This window comes from Culex quinquefasciatus, chromosome 1, assembly GCF_015732765.1.
Source record: "Culex quinquefasciatus strain JHB chromosome 1, VPISU_Cqui_1.0_pri_paternal, whole genome shotgun sequence".
Classification (NCBI taxonomy): domain Eukaryota; kingdom Metazoa; phylum Arthropoda; class Insecta; order Diptera; family Culicidae; genus Culex; species Culex quinquefasciatus.
The window spans coordinates 17055278-17081140 of NC_051861.1; the positions used below are offsets into that span (position 1 = coordinate 17055278).

Genomic DNA, 25863 nt, shown 5'->3' on the forward strand with positions numbered 1-25863 from the left:
CAATATAATATCATTTCAATACCAAATTTTGTTATTTTATCAGAAACTGTTATTATTTTTTCTTCTTGAATTTTAACTTCAGGATAAAATAATAACATTTTTTGTTATTTTAACAGGATTTGTTATTGAAATATTATTAATTTTGTAATTACCGTCTACCCGGGTTCGTCTGAAAAAAGCATGCCAAGGTTAATTTCAGATGATATGTATCAATTTCTGAAGCATACACAACTGGGAATAGATCTTGTTTATTTGACGGGGAAAAAATAGGAAATTATGGAATGAAAAAAAAAATGATAATTTTGTAAGTTTTTTGTTGTTAAATCAATTGGTACCTTCCTAAAAGTTGAATATTTTTAACGATTTTGTTTACTATCACAAAATTGGATGAAAATTGAATTGGTATCATTTAAAGTGTTCGAGAAGTTACAGAGTTAAGTTCTGGAATTTTTTTTTACAGGTTCAATAAACTAAATTTTCAGTTTTTGCTTTTTGGGTGTTTTTGAATCCGCTTTGAGTCAGGGGTATTAAAAAACACCCAAAAATCAAAAACTGAAAATTTGGTTTATTGGACCTTTTCAACAAAAAAACTCCAGAGTTGAGAAATTATAGAGCACTAAAGCTGCCAAGGGCGTAAGAGGATTAAATATGAAACTACTACACTACTTGAAAATTCATTCAACCGAAATTATTTATCAGACTGCCATTAAAAACTGCTTTATATAAATAAAGGGTGCCCAAAAATATTTCAAAACTTGCTCCCAATATTTGAAAACTTTGGGTTGTGATTACATTAAAAATGACATTTCGAATTAAAAAGTCGATTTTTATGGTAAATTGAATGATTTGTAAGATTTGTTTTGGAAAAAAAAACTATATTTGTCATGAAAAACATATTTTCAACATTTTTTTTAATTTCAACATAATTATCAACATCATTCTTTACCATATTCTCTCAAAGATACAAATATAGTAGCAATTTTATGGTTTTGGAGCATGGATTAATTTCAATCACTGACAAAATACTGTGATAAAAAAATAATATACCCACTCATTGTCAAAAAATTCTAATCAATATTATTTGATATTTTGCACGCATTGAAGCTAATCAGTTTTATTATTTGATATTTTGCACGCATTTTCAGCTAATAAGTTTGGAAAATTTATATATTTTCTTGAAATTTCATGTTTTTTTTACAAGCAGCCAAGGCAATAATTGTTTCTCACACTTATTTTGATCATTTAATTGCTATTCTACACATCTAAAAATGTAGTAATCCAGCTGCGTGTAAAAGGCCTGCACTGAAAAAAAAACCAATTCTCGAGATCGTGAATTAAATTCACGAATGCGAGAACCACGAAGGAATATATTCACGTTTATAGTGCAAATGCACCATATTCTTGAATAAATTCCTTCGTGGTTCTCACATTCGTGAACATAATTCATGATTACGAGAATTGATATTTTTCTGTGTGGGTGTAAAATAAATATTGCATTATATTATGCAATTTGATGTGATTTTACACACTGAAATATGTAGCCCATCAGTATGGGAAACCTACTTGACCGAAATGTCAAACTGATATATGCGTTTATCCGCCAAGTTTATCATCGGTCTGATAGCCGAGTGGGCTAAGGCGCCAGTACTTACTAAATGACAAACTTATAAGGCAGGGGTGCTCAAAGTGTTTGGAGGCCGGGCCAAATTTAAAGCTAAATTGAGCTTGCGGGCCAGATTTACAAAATAATGTATTTAAAAGACTGGAAAATACATTTATAAGTTGTTTTTTTTTATTTATTTTTGATCATTTTCGGAAATTACAAATAATAGCTTTGTATTTATATTTCAAAGTGGTGACATGTAAACTGATCAATTTATGAAACGGGGTATTTTTATCTTTAAGAAATTCATTTTCAATTGATTTCAGCTGATCGTACCAAAGTTTCCATTGATTTTTCGATGTTTTATAAATATTTTTGCTCCTTGTTTTTTGAGCCAATTTTTAATAATTGGGGAGGGGAGGATCGGTCGACAAAAGCTTTGTAAAATATTTGCAATAGCCTCGATGCTCCGATTTCAACATTGTGTCTACCTAAATCAGATGGTAGTCAACAGATTCGTTATCTAACTGTCATGAGTTCGAATCCCGGTTTCTAAATTTAAAGTTAGTTTGAGGGTCAGTTCATAAAAGGGTCATTATGACTTTCAATTCATCTCGAATACTTATATTTTTAGAACCACTACAGATTTCTAAGACAAATTTGAACGTTTTATAAATATTTTCAGAAATGTTTGATGAAAGTTTTCACGATATTTATTAGTTTCACTCACATTGAACCGTGTGAAATTGTTTTAATTAAAAGGATTTTTTGACAAAATATGTGTGTCCTAAAATGGGGATCAAAATACTGATAAGTCATTGGCTTTTTATTAACAAAAAATATAAAAGATAAGCATAAAAATGTTTAGAATAAACCTTAATTTAAAAAAAAGCATAAAATCACTTTTTTTGGTCAACGGGCCATTTTACGTGATCATTCAAAATGGGTCCGCGGGCCATACTTTGGTCACTCCTGTTATAAGGTCTGTACCGAGCATCAGGGTGCTCCAAATTTCAATGTTATTATATGCCAAAAGATGCGCAAGGATCTGGCCTACACGCCAATGATGTTGAAAATAAACGCTTCAGTGGCCAAAATGCCTCAAAAAGTGACATTTTCGAAAAAAAAATCTTTTTTAACAGGTTAAATCCCATTTAGAAATTCAAATGCAAAGCGCCAGCTCCTGTTACGTCCAATCAAGCTCATATTTTGGATTTGGGCTAAGTATGCCCACCGGAACAAACCCTTCAATGCCCGCCAAAACAGTCATTTTTGTTACACTCTAGTACTTATATTGCAACAACTTTTTATTTTCTCTGCCTTCTCTTCCACCAACCCAGGGGATTATACCATTTCCAGGATATTGGGAATCTACTGCATCCTTAAGGCGGTGGCCCTCGTGCACTGCACTCTGTACATACACTACAAAGCGTGAGTAATGAAAGATGTTATGCTACATCACTTATCAAGTTCTAAAGTTGTATCGCTTAAAAGATAAACAAAAAAAGAAAAACTATCATCTTTCTTCCTAGCACTTAATCCAAATCCGTTTTCCACTTCATTGGGCAGTACTTTTAAGAACTGAACGAACATTTTAGCCCCTTTTCCATTTCCACGTTCTTGCACTATCAGTGCGAATCATCTCATTAAACCTTTTAACCCATCGCGTTTAGCTTCTTTCTCCCTTTTAGTTTTTTTTTGCCACTCTCAACGGCCTGAAATATGCTTTTCCTCTTTTCTTTTATTTTGTTTCATTTCCTGCTTCACGGTCATTTCGACCCCCGTCATCCCACTTCATCTTGCTTATCTTTCTATCCTTCTGCTGACCGGATTTTTTTCTCTTCTCTCTCTCTCTCTCTTGAACTACACAAATATTTGCAGCGTGGTCAGCATGGGTGGCTGCTCGCTGGCCATCACGATGATCCTGTACATTACCGAGGCCTTGTACTTCCGCTCGACGACGCTCAACTTTTACGTCATCTTTCCGTGCATCCTCAACTGTGAGTATTTACGAGTCGTTTTATCAACCGGGGTTTACAGCAATGGAAATGATGGCCGTGCGGCCTCCATCAAACTGCACTGAGCTTGTTAGAGGGCTTGTGGTCGGGCTGGTTTTGAGTGCGTCTCCATGAAATTGCAAGAAATAGCATGCAAGTTGCTGTTGAGAAAGTTTACTTTTGATTAGTCTGACGTAACGTCATGATTCGAATTCCCGGACGCTTCGAAACCCGGACACTTTAACTTGTTTTATCAATTATTTGGATATAAGTTCGCATTATGAATGTCAACACTGTGTTATTTGATGAATTCTAACATCAACTTCCATTTAAAGTTTGTTTGAACGCTGTGGTTAATGCCAAAACAATAAAATAAAATTATAAGTTTATCAAAAATACGAAACATTTCAACGGAAATATTTCATAGGCGTCCGAAGCACCGGGAAGACAAAGCAGAAATTTATTTTTTTGATTTCCTTAAATCTAGCAAATTTTTATAAAAACAATCGATTGTTTCAATGTTAACAGCTTATTTGAGACTTAAAGAATGCCATTCACTAACATTTCAGTCTAAATTTGTGCGATTCATAAGCAAAATCGAGTGTCCGGAATTCGAAGCAAAAGTGTCCGGATTTCGAATCAGCTTTTAACAGTGTCCGGGATTCGAAGCACAACAAGTCATTTTAATTTTCAAATTCTGATGAAAAATAGTTAAAAAAGACATATTTTGCATGCATTCTCTTAAAACTGACTGTTTATACTAAATACTGATGATATTTCTACATTTTCAACTTATTACATAATTTTTTGCCAGCTATAACAAAAATAATATGGTACTAAGTGTCCGGATTTCGAATCATGACGTTATCTGTGGCGATGCTATCTTCAAATCTTGAAAAATAATATTATTGGCAATGTACGAAAATTATCTTTTTACAATATGTAAATAAACTTTTATGATATTTTTGAACACGACTAGTTTTTTTTTTTTTTTTTTTTTTAACCTATGAACTGTTGTCTTTCATATGTTTATAGGAACTATTTAAAAAAAACTCTAAATATTTAATCGAAATATGAAGCAAAAGTTTCTTTTGTCTGGACTTAGAATGCTGTAATTTAGTATGCTCACGGACGTTCGTGGTATACCCCAAAGTGATTCGGGAATGATGGAACTGCCAAGAAGTCCAATAGCGAAAATTTAACTTTGGGATTGTTTCATCATTTTTAACGATAATTTCTTAGTCCATATAAACTTGCGCCACGGTCAAAGTGTTCAAAGTTCTACGATTGTTCCTGAAACGTTTTAACACAAACTGACCTCTTATCCCTCTGCACTTAGCGAAAATATTTCATACAGTTGTTTGAGACGATTCTAAAATTTATAATCCACCCCAACATGAGGGTCCAGCAGCAGTAGCAGCTGCATTCGAAGGCATAACAACTTGGAACTGGTCCAGAATATGCATCGAGCAGTTCTGGCTGGCTGGCCATTGTGTGTTTTTTCGCTCGTATACTCAGTTTTATTACTCATTCAGTCAGTGGTCGTTTCCTCTGCCAAAAAAAAAGTTTGAAGAGTTATTTTATAATTAAAAAAGTGCTTTCAACTTTATGACATCACAGAGTTATGGGCATTCCCACTGATAAAAGACTTTCCTCTATCTCAACAAGTATTTCAGCAGCCTTGTAGAATAAACTTAAAAAAAAACAATTTCCGTTCCACATGCAATCAATATCAAAGGATACCAGGTGTTTTATGCATAAGACTTTATTATTATCTTTTTTTGTCTTCAATCGTGATCAAATAGAACAGGCTTGATTTCCCGAATCATCGCCATTTTTGTCGCCATCTTGGATTTAAAATTTGATATCACGTTAACGTATTTTTGGGTTCATAGAAGAGCCCAAGACAAACAAAAAATTTTTTTTTTTTTTTGGCACGGTTTTACGGATTTATGAATTGTTTAAGAGCGAGTCCACGAGCAAAGCATACCCATCTCGCATCGACCTCAGCAATCTGCCTGAAATTTTCAGGGGTTGTTTGTACATATACAACTAACATCTGGCCGAAATATGAGCACTCTAGGTCAACGGGAAGTGGGGCAAATCGGGACACAAAGTTTGAAGGTTCAAAAACGTCAAAAATCTTAAAAGGCTATAACTTGGGCAAAATTCAATTTAATTTCAAAATTCAAAATGCATCTGAAAGGGCTTAAAAATGCAACAAAATGCAGGGAGAAGCATCCCAATTGGTTTCAACCAATTAAAAATCTAGCGGGAGTTACTGGCATTTTAGTGAAAAAATAGCATAGTTTTCAAACTCAAATAAAAAAGTGTTCCATCCAGATATCAACTCGATTCGACCTGCATCTTGTAGGGGACATCCGGGACTACCAGTTTGAGAACGCTTTGGGTAAGGCAGTTTAACATATTAAATAGACACTTTTACTTTTAGTGACTTTTTTGGTTGTAAATTTTTGCTCGGGGACCCCTTAGATCAAATTTGCCGGTAATAATTTTATCATATTCGTGCTCCTGAGACAATTTCACAATAGAAACATGCATAAAACCGTTTATTTTCATCCATTTTAACCCTTTAAAAAATGAAAGTTAAAAAAAATCTTCGATTCACATTTATTGAAAATCAAGTTCGTTTCCAAGGATACTAGATGACACCGGAAAAAAAGCAGCTTCTTATTTTTTTAACTTTCATTTTAGATTTAACTTTAGATTTAACCAATTGGGATGCTTCTCCCTGCATTTTGTTGCATTTTTAAGCCCTTTCAGATGCATTTTGAATTTTGAAATTAAATTGAATTTTGCCTAAGTTATAGCCTTTTTAATATTTTTGACGTTTTTGAACCTTCAAACTTTGTGTCCCGATTTGCCCACTTCCCGTTGACCTAGAGTGCTCATATTTTGGCCAGATGCTAGTTTTATATGTACAAACAATCCCTGAAAATTTCAAACGACGTCCCATACAAAGGGGTATGCCCTGTTCGTGGACTCGCTCTTAAACTTTTCTCATAATCCAACATCTGCCAGAATTATGAAACAATATTTTGGAATTAAGAACACTCCAAGTGAAGGAAAATAGTTTTAAAAATCATTCCTTTTAAGAAAAACAAACTTCTCTGTCAGTTCGACGAAACTTGGAGACTCCACGTGGCACTGAAAATTAATAATCCCTGAACACCAGACTCAAGAGTCGTTTGTTTCTTTTCCTTTGTTATTAAACTTTCTCCTGCCACCTACCTACTACCGAAATTCCACTCGCTTAAAAGCAAATCAACTGTTCCGTCTAACGATCCCGATAGAGACTCTTACCTCTTGGTTTTGGCATGCCATGGCATGCTAGTCTACAGCAAAGGTAACAACTTTTGCACCCTCCCTGGCAGAGCTGCACCAGCCTGAAACTATGCCATTATTATTGCAGTCATAGTCATAAAAAAGGATTTTTTTTGTCTCGGTCTACCGTTTATCAACGTTGGTTGAAGATTCTACAATTTCGGAACAGAATTGAAAAACTAAAAGTTAGGAACGAACTTGACTTCTGTGGTTTTAAATCTTACTGTAGGGCTCATCCATAAACCCCTTTTGAAGGGGAGTTCGTAACTTTGTTGCATAATTTAAGGGGGCAATTTCAATCGATTCTACAACTTTTTCTCAATGAAAATGTAGAAAATGTAGAAGACACATCCCCTAATAGTAATTTCCCGTTTCCTCAGATTAGTCATATTCCTGAATTTCCCCGAAATGGCAGAATTTTTATATTGCTTATTGCGAGATAAAATAAGATTTCTCCTTTGCTGTGAGTTATGCTATAAGCCTAACTACCGTGGTGTAAAAATCAGCAAGTTGAACTGAAATTCTACGTTGATTTGGCTGTCAACTTGATTTGTTTTGAATATTTTCCTAAAAGTCAGCTGAAACTCAAGGCAACCTTTGACAACAGCCAAAAAAATGTTATGCGGTTGTCATGGCAATGATGATAGAAGATATAATTATTATTGTTAAAAAAAAAAAACAAACCGCGCAGAAAAAATCTGGAGTTTTTTTTTTGAAAAGGTCCAATAAACCAAATTTCCAATTTTTGCTTTTTGGGTGTTTTTAAAACTGCCTTGAGTCAGGGGTGTTAAAAAACACCCAAAAATCAAAAACTGGAAATTTGGTTTATTGGACCTTTTTAAAAAAACTCCAGAAATATTTCGTACGAACAGTCTGTACGAGGTTTTATTCAACAACATTTTCGTTGAATATAATCAACAAAACTTTGCGTTCCAATAAACCTAGCATGCCCAGCTCTTTGAGGAAGGTGGGGCAATAATATGGACGTTTTGAAAAATACGTCATTTGTGAACACCCCCTGACCAAATTTAGAACAAATTTCTGAGGATGGTGGGGCAGTTGCCCCATGTGCACGCTAGTGATTGTCAATTCCACAGAAGTGTTTTTATTTGTTTTGTCGTAAATTTATCTAACGAGGTTCACCGAGAGATGGATACGACTAGTGCTGAAAGAAATAAGTTTTGCAACGAGTTTCTAGTGCGTCCATCCCGGGAATTCCCGCAACAAAAATCCCGGGATTTTTCCAAAACCAGGATTTCCCGGATCCGGGAATTTTAAAATTTGTCCCGGGAATTCCCGAAATTGGAAAAAAACAAATTTTGATCTGGAAATTCAGATTTGATTTTAGTAATCGATATGAATTTAAATGCATTAAAATTTTTGATAATCAAAACTTCGGATAATCGAATCACGAAAAAAATTCGCTGTCTTATTTTTGATTGTTGAGCTTTAGTATGACCCCTTAACTACTCTAAAGTGATTTAGAATTTTTTAATCTAAGATGGCGATCAAAATGGCGGTTGAGCGAGTTGTGGCGCTATAACCACGGCAAATAGTGTCCAGGGCATTTGTGGAAATACAGTGTCCCATCCCTAGAGGGTCCCGGAGCACCAAAACTTCTTAGCATGGTGGCTCCCAACGATAAATTGCCTAAACAAACAGGAACGTGAGCGGGGGATCCCCACGTTTCTTCCTCCCCTGTAGACTCAGAAATGTGTTGTTGTTTGAACATTCGTGCTCAAACTCAATCCAATTCAACGAATCATCTTTGCGGTTAACTTTACGCAGTTGGCCTGGCCGTTTTAACGTTTGTGATGTTTCAAAGCAATTTATTGCATTGGGGCACTGCAATTGTTGATAATGACAAGAGGATGCTAGGCGTTAATCAACATAAGGCATTTTCCAGGATGCCCTCGAAAGACTGGCTGCGCTAGGGTTAGATTAGATTAGATTAGATTAAGATGGTGATCAAAATGGCGGTGATGAAATATTGAAAAAATTTATTTTTTTCATTTATTAAGCAATTAACTATTCAGATTTGACTAAAATGGGGTCTCAAAACTCGAATTTGATGTTAAAAGTTTAAAAAAAATACGAAAACATTTTTTTTGTTCGTGATTCGATTATCCGAAGTCCCATACAAACCTTCGGATGATCGAAATTCGGATAATCGAGGCTTCGGATAATCGAGTCTGGACTGTATTAAAAAAACTTTTTTTTATGATTTTAAATTTGAAAAAAATATCTTTTTTAATTATTTAAATCGCCGCAATCTGGGCCAAATCAGAACAAATGTAAGCTATATTTATTACAAAATGTTTTAACTTCGGTTAAAACAGGAACAGAACAAAACAATTAGTTCACCTATTTCCGAATTTATAATATATATTGTTTTAAAATCTCCTGTAATATATTGTTTTAAAATCTCCTGTATCTGTGTTCATTCGTTCATTGGAACAGTTCATCCTATTGAGTGGCTTATTTGCACAAATGAACGCCACTTAGTCATTGTCCGGTGACTCCATACGGCATACGGCAAAGGCACGGTTCATTATGCCGAGTCTCGGTACAGGTACTTTTTTTTGATGATGAACTTTTTTTGAAGATGAACCCATGAGTAAAGTACTCTCGGTAATTTCGGGATCTATCCTCTCAGTCCGCACACAGTACCATTTTACTACCGAATCGTGCTCTTTATCCTCTCGTATGCCGATGTCCAGTTCTGGGTGAAGGAGCATCAAAAATCAATTTTAAATTTCTTTTAAGCTTTTAAAAAACTACCGTCCTTGTTAAGTGTAGATTATCACCAATTAATATTATTGTGCTAATTCTATGATATAAAGCTTGAAAAACATAACAAATATAGAGAAAGCATAGATTTTATGACTGTTTCAAAAATATCCCGGGATCCCGGGAAATTCAAAACCCGGGAAATTTGGACGAGTTTCATACAACGTTTTTTGAAACACCGCAAAACACCCTTTAAATGGTATTTTAGGTCACATGTCCATGTGTTTAGTCAGTTCACCGTTCAAATCGAAACAACATTGAAAAGTATTACTTTTCGATACAAGTACTGAAACTTGTACTGAAACGCACAAGTTCAACAGTTTCCATTTCAGTGCTGAAAAGTTATTTCTAACTTTTCAGCCCTTGTATCGAACAGTATTACATTCCGATTCAGTTATTTTTGGTAGAGAAAAGAAGGCCGTTACGTCGTTCGAGAATGACAGGAAGTAGACAGTAGGGGAAATATATCCTTTCTCAAACTATTTCTACTATCGGCTTTTTAAACATTGATCACGAAAATAAAGTGTTTTTGATTATTTCAAAGTAATAAATCAAATAAAAGTGAGCAAGCAGCTATCTTTAATTAATAGGCTTTTGAACTAAAATCAATGCGTAATGTTAATTTTTTTTTAGTTTTTTGAAAGTATTTCAGATGTATCGAGCTCAGCCTTGTTAGGATTGTGAAAATGCACTTTTGAAAGACATGCAAAAATTATAATGGCATAAAAATAGCTATGTTTTATTGGGTCCTGATTAGCATTAGCATTAGCATTAGCATTAGCAATAAAGGTCGCACAATTCCGGATGGCTGCACAACGCTTATCTTGCTGTTTAACTGTAATTAAACGTATGATAGCACTAGACTCTCATCCGGTTACAATATTCCAACACGGGAGATACCATGTTTTCCTCTTTAGATGAGCGTGTAATACTATCCAGTAAGATAAGGGCTCCTGGCCGGTACCTTGCTAACCTCGGGGATTGAAGGTATGTTAGTAAACATCTATCTAGAATGCGCAGAGATCTCTACGTCACCTAGTGGTATAGATGTTTGTAGGGAGGTTTTGGACTCAATGTTAGTAAATTGAACGTTTGTTTTTTTAACACCACCACCACCACCACCAAAACCATACCATCACCACAAAAAGCCATGCTAGATTTTAATACAAATACATTACAAAACGAACACAATAATAAAACCATCTTCCTGGCCGTGCTGCCCACACGATACTCTTGAAAGACATGCAAAAATTATAATGGCATAAAAATAGCTATGTTTTATTGGGTCCTGATTGCTCCAAAACGACTCATTCACCCGCTACTACCAATCGAAAGCGACAAAAGCCTGCTCTGACCGTTTCTTACCGTTTGTCGCTTCCAAACCAATCGAGTATTCTCATTTTGCTCTCCCTCTCACTTCAATCGAGTAGTACAGCGAATGGTTCAGAGAGACCGATTGCGTTATGTCGCTCAGTCGCTGAGTCGAAATCTTTTGCGATCGGCTTTGCTTTACTCATTTATAAAACTGATTAAAATCTATGTTATCAAAAGTGTTTTGTAATTTTGTTGATAACATGACATCAAAGACACATTTACAAGCAATTTCCATCATGCCAATTACAAATTTACGGCAAACTGTGGTAGTGCAGACCAAAAGAGCGCCGAGCTTATATGTTGTTAGATTCTCTCCTCTCTGAACGTATTCGTGTGTGACTCGGGTCAACGGACGGAGTGGGCAAAGAAATTCACGAAGTATTTGTGTCGCTGGGAGAAGTGATTGAGCAAATCGCAGGCAGCTTGAGTGTAGTGTTCACTTGCGATTGGTTGCGAGCTCCGGTCGACAAAGGTTCGCTCGGCGATGAGTGAGTGATTCTGATCTGTGAACCGAAAATCAGAACCCTTGGTTTTATACCAAAACCAAATACTTTTTCTCAAATTACCAAAGCTCTACGACAAAAGGTGGCCTAGCAATACCAAAGAATATCAGAACCACTTTTCAGAAGATACCTTGATTCGTTGTTTTAAGAGGAATTCTGGCTTGAAAACATAAAAATGCTTAGGAAAAGAGAAATCCAAAGTTAAACAAAATGTTATTAAAACATCTGTGAAGTCTGCATGCTTTAAACAAATTGAGGAAAGAAATTGAGGAAAGCCTAGTTACAAGGCGAGAAAAAAGCCCCTTAGATGAGGTGTTCTGGGAAATGGCAAGTAATAAATGTAGTGTAATGCCGGTTCCGGAAGCGGATGAAAAACGGATTGTTTTTTCTTCACTTTTTTGTGCCCCAATGGTGCTCTACAAAGGAGACTGTGAATGTTGAACGGGTGAAAGAATAATGTTTAGTAGAACGCAAAGTCTCTGGAAAAGTGATTCGTGATAGTTGATATTTTTAACCTTTTTTCTCTCCCTTTCCAGCAATGACTCTGGTCGGACTGCTGTACATCCCGCGGCGGCTCCGGCTCTGGGAGCACCGGTCGGAGAACGACGACGAGAACGCGACCCTGCTGAAGCAGATGGGCGGCTACAAGAAGCGCTCGCGGGCCCACAAAAACAAAACCCCCTGAATGCGGTGCAGTTCCCGGCTGCTGTGGATCGTCTAGACAAACTAACCTAGAGAGGTTATAACTTATAAGGTATATATTCGAAAATCCAACCCAATCCCGCCCCACCCCAACTGATTTATTCAAACACATCACGAGACACATTTCGCGCATAGCAACATAAAAATCCCGCCAAATTTCCCACACAAATATGGTCGCCCCAAAACTGAGGTGGGAGGCCACTTTTAAGCCCGCGAACGGAAGTCGGACACGGAACTTCCCGATTTGTTTTATGTTAGGTTCGTTGTTGATAAATTAAAGTATGTTGAAAAGACACCACACACACACATTTGTACTTAACAAATTTCAAGCCCCCGCGCCAAGAAGGAAGTGGAAATGGTTTGAAAACAACGGCAACCAACAACACAATGTGAACACGAAAAGCTTTAATACATTTATAGTGAAATAAACAAAAACAAGGTGAAAATTAAACATAAAACGAAATTAACAAATTGAAACCAATTAAGATTAAAAACAAGAATCAATTTGTAGGGTAATTTAATAGCTATGATAAAAAAAATCAATTACAATGAATAATTAAACAAACATAAAAGGATCACACGCCGCGCCGACCCGGCTCTGGGTGGCCATAAATTATCGCATTATTTAGGGTAAATCAATTGAAAAGGCGCTTTTTACACACACACACACACACATAACTCACACGCACTCGTTCTGCATTTATCGCACGCAAAAACGGCATCAGAATCCAATGATGATGATCATGATGCGGCTGCTCTGACATTTTTGCATTTAAAATTTATCGAAATCAAAAACACACATACACACAAAAAGGCCACGCCACTTTCGAAATCGTAGTCTGTAGAGAGCCCACCACAAATTCGCAAACAATTCACTTTTGGTCTGAAAGATAAAAAAAAATAATGATAAAAGCACACACAAGAACAGCAACAGCAAAAAAAAACACTTTAAATAAATAACTACTCAGTAAATTTTATAACCTCAACCCCCCTCAACGACTCGTGCAAACAATCCAACTGACCTGACTCCGCCAACCAACTAACGTGACGAGTAAATTGAAATCAGGAAATACAAGTAAAAAAAAAGAGGCACGTGAACAATTTTCGCTTTTAAAAAACTTTGACAAGGCCAGTCACTCTTTTCTCAACAACTATTTAAAAGAATTAAACCAAACCAACCAAGTAACTAAGTAGAATAGTGGGAACCAAATAAACAGGCTAATTTTTGAAGATCGATTTTTTGATAGGAAAACGCATTAAAAACATCTGACAACTTATGGAATGTGGCATTTACCTTTTCTACTTTCGTTTTTTTTTTATTCAAACGCCGATTACAACAAACATTTATTTTAATTTTCTGATTTTCTTCTTTGAGCAGTTCTCTCAGATTTCGGTCATTCGACTTTTTGTATTTTTTAATCCGACTGAAACTTTTTTGGTGCCTTCAGCATGCCCAAAAAAGCCATTTTGCATCATTAGTTTGTCCATATAATTTTCCATACAAATTTGGCAGCTGGCCATACAAAAATGATGTATGAAAATTCAAAAATCCAAACATTCAATATTACGCCCTTTTAAAATGTTAGTCTTGGTTTAAAAAATTTGAAAATATTTTTTTCCAAAAGATGGGAAAATTTCACGAATGTTTCATATCTTAACATTGAAAATCGAACCATTAGTTGCTGAGATATCGACATTAGAAAATGGTGTGTTGTTTGGGTGAAACTTAGAAAACATAAATTTTCCTGTTTTTAAACCTTTGCATGGCAATATCTCAGCAACTAAGGGTCGTATCTACAAAGTTCAAAAATGCAAAATATAGAGAATTTTCTCAGCTCTTCAAAAATATTTTTTTCAAAGGTGGGCAAACATGGGCACTAATTAAAAAAAATGAAAAAACTGCGACTATTTTCAAAAAAGTCACCTAAAATGGATTTAACCTGAAAACGGTGAACTTTATCAAAATTTCACTAAAGTACTTTTTGATTGCAAATTTGATTTTACATCGAAAAATGAAGCTGAAAAATTTTTGCGACCATTTTTTTTCATAACTCGCTCAAAGATTTTTTGCACAACCTGGAAATTTCTGAAAAGTTGGCATTTGATGTCCTCTAAAACATATAAAAAAATAGTGTTTTTTTGCAAATCAAGTTTTGGTGACAAAAAGTTAAATAAAAAAATCACCAAATTTTTTTTACCGTGTATCATTTTTTTCCAGTGTAGTCCATATCCATACCTACAACCTTGCCGAAGACACCAAATCGATCAAAAAATTCCTTCAAAAGATACAGATATTAGAATTTTCACATATCATTTTTGTATGGACAGCTGCCAAATTTGTATGGAAAATTATATGGACAAACTAATGATGCAAAATGGCTTCTTTGGGCATACCGAAGGCACCAAAAAAGTTTCAGCCGGATTAAAAAATACAAAAATTAAAATTGAAGAAAAAAGACCGATTTCGTAGAGAATTGCTCACGTACTTTACTTTAAATAAATAAATAACTTAACCTTCGAGCAATTTAGGATTTTTTTCCCAAACTCATACAAGCAAGCCTTGGGAACAGTGAACATTTTTTGTGACAGTTGACTGAGCTCGTCTTTCGTTTTCGCTTCGTCCGTCTGACTTTGCTTTGCTCTGCTCTCGCTCACACACATTCGTACGAATGAGCGCAACGCAAAGTCACTCACACAGTCATGTTGACTCTCACCTCACCTCTTTCAATCGCGCCGGACTCGTTCGTTTGAATCCTACCGAAATTTCAATCACTTGGCCACTTGACTGCATTCAAGTGATTGCTGTCACCACACAAGCAAGAAAGAGATACACACCAATTTCTCATTACTAAATCCAGTAAAATTAACTGAAATCTGCACTACTGAAATTTTCAGCAAATGAAGACTTGCTGAAATTTCAGCAAACTTTGACAGCTCCATACAAATTTTAACTGAAGTTCAGCGAATTACTAACTGAAATTTCAATAACTGAAAACGAACATCAGAAATTGCTTTGTAGGAAAAGAGAGGAAGAGCAGTCGTCGTGTCGCTCGGCTGTTTGAGCGTTGAGCTCGACATTCTCTCGGGTCAACTTTGTGTGAATCAACCGACGGTCGCATCCAAAAATGATTACGACCGGCGCTGTCAGTGAACATTCAACGACTCTCGAGCTCTGTCAAATTTCAGCAAGTTTTGTCTATTTTGTAACGTATGCCTTCAAGAAAAATGAAAGGATTTTTTTTTTCATTTTTGAATGATATTTTTTTTGTGATCGATAAAAAGTTCTTGAATCCAGAACAAGCTAAACTTCACATTCGGACAGTATCTTAACGAAAGCGGTATTTTTTTTCAAGCTCAGTTTTGTAAACTTTTACTAATATTTGTTTTAATCAATGTGGTCCTTTAAAAAATCAACATTTTATACAACTGGTGGTTCATTTAAAAAAAATCGTGGTGCAAACTGAAAGCATCTTTGAAAAAACTAGTAACTAATTTGTATTAGAGCAAATATCATTACTCCTTAAGCATTTACCCGTTCAGGTAGTTAGTTAGAAGTTTTTCATATCCACATGATTGAACACATTTTTCTAGGTAGATGAGCGGTTTCCTCGGTCTATGTTTGGTGGGCACGATTTATTTGTAGAACAAAAGTTGGTTGTTAATTATTTGAAATAGTAAGCAATAAAATAAAGTTGCGTGAAATTTTTCATTTAAATGTTTCAAACACAAAATATACCTAACTAACATTTATATTGAAATTTAGAAGAACAAATAAATCGAACTATAATTTAACCTTTCCTTCAAGCAAGACACAGCAGAAAAACTGCAGCAAAATAAAGCAAAATTATACAATATAAGAAACAGTCAAGCAAGCAAATAAGAAAAAAAGGTCGAATAGCAAATACCATTTGATACCGTGAAACAAAAAGACAACTTTAATTATTAGACGTTTGTGGGATTTCTTTCCTTTTGGTTAATGATGACTGCCAATGTTTGTTTGTTTTGGTAATTTATTTGATTATAAAATAAAAATCGAACGCAAATGCGCAAGCTAAAAGCACTTTGATCGTCAAATACTGCAAAATTTATAAATTAATTAGAATTTAATGCTGACACATTATGCGTGTAGCATCCGCTAAATAGCGACAGGAAAAGGGTAGAATAAATTAACTGTGTGCGTGTGAAATAATTGCATTCAATGCATCAAAATTAGCTTCTGTTCGGGGGTGCTGCCGCCCCATTAATGCACTCTTTCGTTTACGTGACGCGTAATTATAATTAAAATATAGAATTATATATAAAATATAGAACATCAGGGACAAAAAGAGGGCAGGAGGTGTAAGGTCCTTGCACAAGGCACTGCAAATAAATCAGGAGATAAAGTGCGGTGGTCGCTTCTGTTTTTGTCGCATTTTTTTTTAATTTTTTTTCGAAACAAAGTTTTTTTTGCGCGCTTTTTAAATCAGTATTAAGTATATGCAGCATAATTAATTTAAAATCAAGTACGGGCTGAAACGGATGTTGTTGTTGTTCGGAGGTGCCTTTGGCGCAGCGAACGACTCTTTAGTAGTAATCCGGAACGGGGGCGCATGCCACACGGACAAAGTCGGCGTACCGCACCTGGCCGTTGTTGGACACGTTCGCCTCGCGGAAAATGTTGTCCACCTGGAAGAAAAGTTTATTGAATTTATTTGTGTTACTTTAAATCCCACAAAGCCACAAAGGGCATTTCGTGCTTGCCATTTCATTAGGGCACATGACATTTTCAGACAAGAGTGTGTCCCTTTCACACCTTATGTAAACTGTCATTCGAGTGAAGGGGATAGCCCAGTGTTTTTCAACCGGTGAGGAATTCCCCCTGGGGGGGGGGGGGGGATTTTGCCATTCTCAGGGGGAATGGGGATGTAAATGAAATCCAATGTTTTTTTTTGTTTACCAATAAATCGCAATAATTTTTAAATAAATGTAATTTTTAATTATTTTCTATAAGTTAAACAGTTTGTAACATGTGCTTTTTTTTACTGTAGAGTTTTTTTTTGTTTTCTTCAGAAAGCGAGCTGATCTTTTTTTTTTCAAAGAAAAAAAAATTTGTTTGGTAACTGGGCTGAGAACGTAGCCCAGTCACCGAATGCTGCTCGCTAACTGGGCTGAACAAAAAATAACGAGGGGATCAGTGATGCACAATATTTTCCTAATGAAATGTGAAAACAAAAGTTACTCAAATTTACTTACATTGCTTACTTTGTGACTTGAAATTTAATAAAAGTTGGATTTTTTATTTATTGATCATGATTTTTGCATCCATTAACCCTCAGTCCGGTTTGTTTTAGTTTTTTGACGTTTGTCTGTTTATAACTGGGCTACGGCCCAGTTATCGAGCGCCCAGTTCAAAAGCAGCCCAGTTGAACAAACGCCCAGTTACCGAAGAACTACTGTATTTCTGTAAGTTTACCAGTTTAAATTTTGAACTCACGAGTAGTTTTCGATTTTTTTAGAAAATAGATTAGTTTCCTTAATTTCTGTGAGTTCTGTGCTGCCGTTTTACGGCGATATGATGTATACGCCATTGAGGTGATTTTGCTGTAGACACGATTTTCTGTTTTTGTAAATTTTTTTAATTTAAAATGACTAATTCAAAGTCTGCTCTGTAGAAACTGTTAAAAAGTACAATAAAAATGTGGCCCCTACAACATTTCTTGTTTTTTTCCTATTCTCTACGATTTTAAACCACAAACATCATTTGGCCGAAAAAATAGCAATAAAAAATCACTACTTTTCCTTTCCAATGATGTATGTATACTAGGGTGTTTCAGCCAAACAAAAAAGTTCTCAGAATCAGGCAAACCGAGGTTCCCCTAGTAGAGGATACCCATAGGGACTCTCATGCCAAATATCAGCCCATTTGGTTGAGAATTGGCCTGTCCCCAGCGGTTCAAAGTTTACATGGAAATTACTATGGGATTTTTGTGCTTTTCGTTCAATCGTTCGTACAGGTCTTGGGACAACATGGATTCACTCGGAATAAAGACAGGTGTGTAGGGGTTGGTCCAATGAACAAATTCCAGAAGGAATTAGGGTTGTCCATTCTGTCCCCAAGGTGCGCATTGGATCGAAGTCCGGTGTCTCCAGAATCATCGATTCACCCTTCAAATGTACGCATTGTCCTTAGTATGCTATGACGGCTAGGAGAAAATTACGACGCCCCATGTCAGACGGTGAACACGTGGCAGAGCATCTACTCGAGTTTTGGCTCAGAAACATTCTTTAAAGCACTAAAATTATTATTATAATTATGTTCCTGGAAGAATTTCAACTATTCTAAATAAAGTAAAATGATGATTTTGTGTTAATAATGCAATCGATGCCTCTCCACCTGTTCACCGTCTCATATGGGGCGTCGTGGTTTCCACCTAGCCGTCATAGCATACTAAGGAAATGCAATGCTTTTGAAGGATGAATCGTTGGTTTTGGAGACACCGGACGTCGATCCAATGCGCACCTTGGGGACAGAATGGACAAGCCTAATTCCTTCTGGAATGTGTTCATTGGACCATCCCCTACACACCTGAGCAATTCTCTACGAAATCGGTCTTTTTTCTTCAATTTTAATTTTTGTATTTTTTAATCCGGCTGAAACTTTTTTGGTGCCTTCGGTATGCCCAAAGAAGCCATTTTGCATCATTAGTTTGTCCATATAATTTTCCATACAAATTCGGCAGCTGTCCATACAAAAATGATGTATGAAAATTCAAAATCTGTATCTTTTGAAGGAATTTTTGATCGATTTGGTGTCTTCGGCAAAGTTGTAGGTATGGATACGGACTACACTGGAAAAAATAATACACGGTAAAAAAATTTGGTGATTTTTTATTTAACTTTTATCACTAAAACTTGATTTACAAAAACACTATTTTTATTTTTTTATTTTTTGATATGTTTTAGAAGACATAAAATGCCAACTTTTCAGAAATTTCAGGTTGTGCAAAAATCACTGACCGAGTTATGAATTTTAATCAATACTGATTTTTCAAAAATCGAAATTTTGGTCGTAAAATTTTCAACTTCATTTTTCGATGTAAAATCAAATTTGCAATCAAAAAGTACTTTACTAAAATTTTGATAAAGTGCACCGTTTTCAAGTTATAGCCATATTTAAGTGACTTTTTTGAAAATAGTCGCAGTTTTTCATTTTTTTAAATTAGTGCACATGTTTGCCCAGTTTTGAAAAAAATATTTTTGAAAAGCTGAGAAAATTCTCTATATTTTGCTTATTCGGACTATGTTGATACGACCTTTAGTTGCTGAGATATTGCAATGCAAAGGTTTAAAAACAGGAAAATTGATGTTTTCTAAGTTTCACCCAAACAACCCACCATTTTCTATCGTCAATATCTCAGCAACTAATGGTCCGATTTTCAATGTTAATATATGAAACAATTGTGAAATTTTCCGATCTTTTCGAAAAAATATTTTTGAATTTTCAAATCAAGACAAACATTTTAAAAGGGCGTAATATTGAATGTTTGGCCTTTGTGAAATGTTAGTCTTGATTTGAAAATTCCAAAAATATTTTTTTCGAAGAGATCGGAAAATTTCACAAATGTTTCATTTATTAACATTGAAAATCGGACCATTAGTTGCTGAGATATTGACGATAGAAAATGGTGGGTTGTTTGGGTGAAACTTAGAAAACATCAATTTTCCTGTTTTTAAACCTTTGCATTGCAATATCTCAGCAACTAAAGGTCGTATCAACAAAGTCCAAATAAGCAAAATATAGAGAATTTTCTCAGCTTTTCAAAATATTTTTTCAAAACTGGGCAAACATGTGCACTAATTTAAAAATGAAAACTGCGATTATTTTCAAAAAGTCACTTAAATATGGCTATAACTTGAAAACGGTGCACTTTATCAAAATTTCAGTAAAGTACTTTTGATTGCAAATTTGATTTTACATCGAAAATGAAGTTGAAAATTTTACGACCAAAATTTCGATTTTTGAAAAATCAGTATTGATTAAAAATTCATAACTCGGTCAGTGATTTTTGCACAACCTGAAATTTCTGAAAAGTTGGCATTTTATGCCTTCTAAAACATATCAAAAATAAAAAAATTAAAAATAGTGTTTTTTTAAATCAAGTTTTAGTGATAAAAGTTAAATAAAAAATCACCAAATTTTTTTACCGTGTATTATTTTTTCCAGTGTAGTCCGTATCCATACCTACAACTTTGCCGAAGACACCAAATCGATCAAAAATTCCTTCAAAAGATACAGATTTTTGAATTTTCATACATCATTTTTGTATGGACAGCTGCCGAATTTGTATGGAAAATTATATGGACAAACTAATGATGCAAAATGGCTTCTTTGGGCATACCGAAGGCACCAAAAAAGTTTCAGTCGGATTAAAAAATACAAAAAAAATCGAATGACCGAAATCCTAGAGAACTGCTCACCTGTCTTTATTCCGAGTGAATCCATGTTGTCCCCAGACCTGTAGGAACGATTGAACGAAAAGCACAAAAATCTTGCAAAAATCCCATAGTAATTTCCATGTAAACTTTTAACCGCTGGGGACAGGCCAATTCTCAACCAAATGGGCTGATATTTGGCATGAGAGTCCCTATGGGTATCCTCTACTAGAGGAACCTCGGTTTGCCTGATTCTGAGAACTTTGGTTTTGGATGAAACACCCTAATGTATACATTGCTCGTTCAAAGCAGGCTATATTTTTTGTGCCAGCTAGTTTGACAGCTGAGCGAATCCGCATTGTCCACGTGGATACGTTAAGGGGGGGGGGGGTGTTAGGGAGCGTTCTTTTATTACGTAACGCAGTTGGGAGGGGAGGGGGTCGGAGGCCGTGTTACGTTCCATACAAAATTTTTAAGATTTGGATGGAAATTTTGTTACGAGGGGGGGGACTAATGGACGTCCCCTTAAGTATTAAATCGAATTAATGTAATAAAATATTGCAAAGTCTTGATATGGTCCCAAAACCTCAAATCACGGCTTGTCTAAAGGTTATTTTTATAAATTTTGAATGAACCTCGGTAATTCTTTCTGGAGCTTGTTGGTGAGACTGTCCTGAGTCAGGGAAATTGTTTTTCAAAAAAATCTATCGGTAAAAATAGATTTTATCTCATTTTGAAGTTTTTATATTGAATATTTAAGCTAAAATCATGAAAAAATATCAAAGAAATTGCTGAAATTTTGATGTTTTTTTCAATTCATTTCATCAAAACATCAGTTTTGAGTACCCTAAACATTTCTTCAATATCCTTATATCATGGAAAAATGTATATCTTGGTCGTTAGTTTCGATAATAGCTGCAAAATAGGTTTATCCCCCTTATTATTTAATTCTTCTGGAAACATCAACTTTATTCGTGTTTATCAATACTGTGCAATTTTTTCCCTTTTCTTCCTACTACTACTTCAAGTTGTTTTTTGCAAAATCGTCAAAATTACCATTTTATGGCCCACCTTAACGCGGCAGGAACCACAACAAAAAAAGGAATAAAATAAAACTATTTTGGGTAGAGAATCTCGAAAATTTTAAGCCGATCCGAGCACTTAAGGGTTTGGCCATGCCGTTTACGTAGAGATTGTTGTATTGGAACACCATAAACCGTATTCGACAATACACTTAAGTCGCTTAGCATAATTTGGTAAGATGTTCAAAAATTTGTCAACGTGTTTTTTTTCTACAAATAAAATAATATTAAAATCCAACTCAGGACTTTTGATTTGTCATCCTTGAATAACTTGAAGTAGTAGTAGGAAGAAAAGGGAATAAATATCACAGAATTTTTAAATTAACAGCTTTCTCTGCACTTAAATTGTTGTTTATTCTACAAATTTATTCTGGATTTTATTTGCTAAAAAAACAAGTAAGCAGTTTTGATTAACACGAATAAAGTTGAAGTTTCTAGAAAAAATAAATAACAAGGAGGAAAAAACCTATTTTGCAGCTATTATTGAAACTAACGACCAAGATAAACATTTTTCCATGATGGAGGATATTGAAGACATGTTTAGGGTACTCAAAACTGATGTTTTGATGAAATGAATTGAAAAAACATCAAAATTTCAGCAATTTCTTTGATATTTTTTCATGATTTTAGCTTTAATATTCAATATAAAAACTTCAAAATGAGATAAAATCAATTTTTACCGATAGATTTTTTTGAAAAACAGTTTCCCTGACTCGGGACAGTCCCCTCAACAAGCTCCAGAAAGAATTACCGAGGTTCATTCAAATTTTATAAAAATAACCTTGAGACAAACCGTGCAAATCAACATTCAAACAGTATTGAATTTGACTTCTATCAATTCTCAATGTATACATACATCATGATGAGTAAAATTGGCGTATACATCATTGTTTGTTTGCTTAATAAAATGGGCCCAGAGCAGTTTTTTGAAAAATTCTTTCGTCAGGAGGTAGCTTTTAAGATTCTTCATCAGACTGTACAATAAAATTGAAAATGTCCAAAATTCCGTATACATCATATCGCCGTAAAACGGCAGTGTGTCTATGCAATCATCCAAAAGTGAGCAGCGCTTGAATAAAAGATTTTAAAATATTTTGAATGTGTTGAATGACAACATGATTTTTTTTCAAGGCATATAAATATATGAAACACAATAGCTTATAGTAGATTAAAAAAACTCGTTTATTTTTCATAATATAAAACTCTAAGTGTTTCCTTTTTTTCAAGTAATTCTTGTGGGCTTTTAAATCCCACTCAAAGTTAACAAATTGAATTTATATTAGAACAATTATTACATTGAATGCTCTAAGACCTACATTTTTGTTTTTTTTTTTTGTTTTTTTTTATGTTTTAAACATTACTATAAAACACCCATTTTAATCAAATTGTATTACACTCAACCCCCGGGGGTTGGTCACTTTTTCGTTTGACACTTTTTCAGTTTGTACCCCGTTGGTTGGTCAACGTCAAACTAAAAAGTGACGAACTGTCACTTTTTACACGGCGCTCACGAGCCCTATCAAAACAAACGTATGGTAGTGTGTGTGAACTCCGTGTAAAAGAGGTGTCAAACTAAAAAGTGACCCCGTTCGTTTGACAACAGTTGGTGTCAAACCATTGGGGTTTGAGTGTATTTGTGATGGGGATGGGAGAATGATGCACTTGGCAATTAGCCAAGAGGGGAAAGGAACGCAAAAGGTTGAGAACCACTGTAGCTAGCCATTTGTTCCAAGATAGCAATTTGTTTATCAGGTCTATGAATGCGAACGACGCTATGGTAAAGAGGTGTAACTTCAATAGTTGTGTTATTTTTCTTCGTTGCCAACTCGTTTTACTTCTCGCGAGCAGGCAATTCTTTCTCGCGAGCTAGCCCGTTCGCGAGCGGGGAAGAGAACGGACCAGCCATGCCAGATATACAGATAAATCTGTATTTTACAGATTTTTCGATCCCAAAAATCTCAAAAAAAAATTTATATACAGATTTAAAAAAAATGGTTATAGTTGAATGTTTCAACAATTTAGTAAATATTTTATGCTTTAATATGATACAAAAGCTTAAATCTGTAGTTAAAAATTTTAAAATGTCTTCTATGGCTTCGAAGTCGACAAGATACAGATAAAATACAGATTTATTTTCAAGAAAATACAGATCTCCCACAAAATAATCTAGACCTGCTGGCAACGTTGGAACGGACAATCGACGAGTTGCTCTCGGCAGCTCGGAACTCGCGGCGAGAACTCGAGAGAGCTGTTTTTTTCCTCGCGTGGGTGCGAGAATGCCAACACTGTCCATTACCATAACGAGTATTAACTAGTTTAACTAGATTATTGTAAGTTAAAACATGAAACAAGAAAAACATATGACAAGAGAAGTAAAATTTTTCGTAGAATTTCAAAAGTTGCTCAAAATGACCTCCTGAACACAGGAAAAATAAAAATGTTCGAAAAAAAATTGATGAGAGGGTTAAGTGAGATTTGTTATTTGTGCACATGACATGAAGAAAGTGGAGGGTAAAGCCATAAACCTCAGTGCAATTTTAGCCTTTTTTTGTATTTGTCTACGTTTTGTTATACCGAGCAAAAATATTAAAGGCAAACTATGTAATTTTCAATCGGAACTTATGGGACCCCAACCGAATGCAATAAACACGATTTTGGATAATGTTCAGAATGGTTTAAAGACTTTCCAATGCGTCAAAAAGTTTGAAATTCTGACAAACCCCTTCTAAAGTTATAATCACATCAAGTGATACATTAGTAATCCTTAGAAGTTAAACCTTTGCAAAGATGCAAATTTTTATTCAAAGATAGGCACAAAAAAAGAGTTTAATGAATACTGCCATATATTAATACGTCACCACCAGCTTTCCCAACAAAACACTCCCAATCAAAGAGATAAGATAAAAACCTCCCCTCGAGCCCACCTAATTCGTCACTCACCTCCCGGAAGGATAACCCTTCGCCCCAGTTCTGCAGCAGATGGCGCAGCTGCCTAGCCGGAATGTGGCCCCGGCCACCCTTGTCTCCGGCCTTAAACGCCGCAATCACCTCCTCCGGTAGGTTCTCAACCCGGGAGTGCATGTGAATCACCTCCAGAAAATCGGCAAAACTCATCCGACCATTTTTATTTTTCAGATACGACGTCAGCTCGTTAATGGTCGGAGACAACCCGAGGGACCTGAAGATCACAGTCAGCTCGTCCAGCGACGTAATGTGGCCACTTCGGGCAAACAGATAGAAACACTCGCGAAACTCTGCAATAAAATTAGACAATGTTTGAGAGCTCTCCAGCGGCGTGTTAAATGAAGCATAAAAAGTGGCAGATAATTTATTCAGCCTCCCCTTCCAGCTGGCCACTGGTCGGAGAAAGTGGCCACTTACCATCGATGTCTTGTTCCTTGAAGTAACGGGCCTAAAAGTACAAACATTCAGATAAAACCAACCACTTTAATCTAGTTTCAATGTCTAATATATCACCACACTTACCATTTCCTCTCGAATAACTGTTCTTGCGCAAAACGTAATGAAAAAAAAATCCCTCACTCAGTTCTTCTCACTCTCTGTGCGCTAGTTAATCACTCTTCGGTGCTGCTTCGTTGACCCTTCTCACGGGACTGAAATGGGTTTTTGTTGAGTTGAGTTATGTCTGTTGGCCACTATACAGGTGTGTATACTCGACCCAAACACCCCACTTTTCAAAGCTGTTGCGCATGGGCTAATGCTGTTGCGTTGCGTTGCGCAGCGCAAACGCATGTGCTGCCGCCTGGCCGTCGGAAAGCGTGCGGTGATGGCACAGACAAATCGACGTCTCATTTCAAATAGCATATTTTTTAATTTTTAGTTTTTAACATAAAAGCAAAATTTTTGTGGCCCGCGAAAGATTATGCAAAATGGTTGTATGTGTAAAATGATTTGAAATTCTTTAAAATTAAGGTTTAGTCTAATCCTCTACAACCTAATCCCGCCTGTAGACGGGCTTCGATCTAAAAAATCGCAAAAAATACATTTTCGACCAATTTTTGATCTTAAAAAGCATTGGAAAGAAGAACTCTTAA

At 35.4% G+C, this 25863-nt stretch overlaps 2 protein-coding genes across 4 annotated transcripts in view; one reads left to right on the forward strand and one right to left on the reverse strand.

Moving 5' to 3' along the window:
• LOC6042402 overlaps positions 1 to 13258 on the forward strand; it is a 45552-nt gene extending 32294 nt beyond the window's left edge. For all 3 annotated transcript variants that reach the window (XM_038267078.1, XM_038267079.1, XM_038267077.1), the window contains exons 4-6: positions 2944 to 3034; positions 3485 to 3603; positions 12149 to 13258. In XM_038267078.1, the coding sequence (XP_038123006.1) occupies positions 2944 to 3034; positions 3485 to 3603; positions 12149 to 12297 (359 nt within the window). In that variant the 3' untranslated portion in view covers positions 12298 to 13258. The remainder of the gene's footprint in view (positions 1 to 2943; positions 3035 to 3484; positions 3604 to 12148) is intronic.
• Positions 13259 to 16306: 3048 nt separating this feature from the next.
• On the reverse strand, positions 16307 to 25497 carry LOC6042403 (calmodulin-like protein 4). The gene is made up of 4 exons (XM_001851476.2): positions 25295 to 25497; positions 25190 to 25220; positions 24749 to 25062; positions 16307 to 16979 (listed from the first exon to the last, which is right to left on the reverse strand). The coding sequence occupies exons 1-4, from the start codon at positions 25295 to 25297 to the stop codon at positions 16878 to 16880; spliced, it is 450 nt and encodes a 149-aa protein (XP_001851528.1). The 5' UTR covers positions 25298 to 25497; the 3' UTR covers positions 16307 to 16877.
• Positions 25498 to 25863: the final 366 nt, after the last annotated feature.

What these genes read in the sequence shown, in the direction of transcription:
- LOC6042403 (XM_001851476.2), bottom strand. An exon ending in CAAGGAACAAGACATCGATG is followed by an intron (nt 25,063 to 25,189) that starts GTAAGTGGCCAC and finishes ATTTTATTGCAG; the next exon opens with AGTTTCGCGAGTGTTTCTAT. An exon ending in AAGGGTTATCCTTCCGGGAG is followed by an intron (nt 16,980 to 24,748) that starts GTGAGTGACGAA and finishes CTTTTCTTCCAG; the next exon opens with GTGGACAACATTTTCCGCGA.